At 53.5% G+C, this 923-nt stretch overlaps 1 protein-coding gene across 1 annotated transcript in view; it reads left to right on the top strand.

Annotated features, from left to right (window-relative positions):
- The window catches only part of CRLF2 (cytokine receptor like factor 2), a 24,406-nt gene that overhangs the window by 20,702 nt on the left and 2,781 nt on the right, over positions 1 to 923 (top strand). The window contains exon 6 of the mRNA XM_012807137.1: positions 475 to 559. Within this exon, the coding sequence (XP_012662591.1) occupies positions 475 to 559 (85 nt within the window). The remainder of the gene's footprint in view (positions 1 to 474; positions 560 to 923) is intronic.

The raw sequence follows: 923 nt of genomic DNA, 5'->3' as shown, positions 1-923 counted from the left end.
TTTCCTTATAAGGACTAGTGCTATCAGATCAGGGCCCACCGTGGTGACCTCACTGTACCCTCACCTCTTTAAAGACCCATCTACAATCGTAGCCCCCTTTGAAGTCCTGGGGATTAGAGGTTCCCTATATAGATTTGGGGAGAGTGGCAAAATTTAGCCATAACATCAGCAAAGGTGAAACAGCCAACTCTTACTTATTGTAATTTAATATTTATAAGTTGGTACTGAGCAGATGGCATGGTTCTGTGCCTACAACTCCATTCTCCCAGAGGTGGGGGCTTCATGTAGACCCTAGAGGCAGCTCCCTGGGGCATTTGGGTGAGGACACAGGTCTCAAGGTTGACACCGGGTGCTGCTGCCCTCGGGGAACATCGCAGCCAGCCTGGTCCCTGCCAGGGGTCAGCACCACACAGAGGCTCCCCAGCCCTCTGGGGGCTCCAGCCTGCCCCACCATCCTCTCCTTGTGCCTTTCAGAGTGAAGAATCTTCTTATTCCCAGCATTCCAGACCCAAAGGCCTCCTTCCCTGGGCTCTTCGAGCAGCACCAAGGAAACTTTCAGGTAAGTGCCCTGCCCTGTGCATCCCCCACCAGACAGATGCACCACACTGGTCCTCAAATCCCTCAGAGGGACCATATTGAGAAACAGACTTTACCCCGCTGCCTCTTTTGATGTCTGGGGCCTCCTGCTTTGCATAAAAGGAGAAGCTTTGCTGTTTTGTCTTTGGGTCAGAGAGAGAAGCCACAAGGGTCTCAACAGATTGGGAGGAGGCTTCCCCGCCAGTCCGCCCTGGAGCTTGGAACCCTCCTTGCCCCCACCCCCAGGGTGTTGCCAGCTTATCACCCGCCCATCTCATCAGGAAGTTGTGTTCTTAACCCGCTCTCTCTGCAGGGCTGACACAAACCATCTGATTCAGTTTCAGAGC

This window comes from Otolemur garnettii, unplaced genomic scaffold, assembly GCF_000181295.1.
Source record: "Otolemur garnettii isolate 467f Iridium unplaced genomic scaffold, OtoGar3 scaffold00065, whole genome shotgun sequence".
In the NCBI taxonomy this organism is placed as follows: Eukaryota; Metazoa; Chordata; class Mammalia; order Primates; family Galagidae; genus Otolemur; species Otolemur garnettii.
The sequence above is the reverse complement of the archived record's forward strand: the minus strand, read 5'-3'. Positions and strand labels throughout refer to the sequence as shown.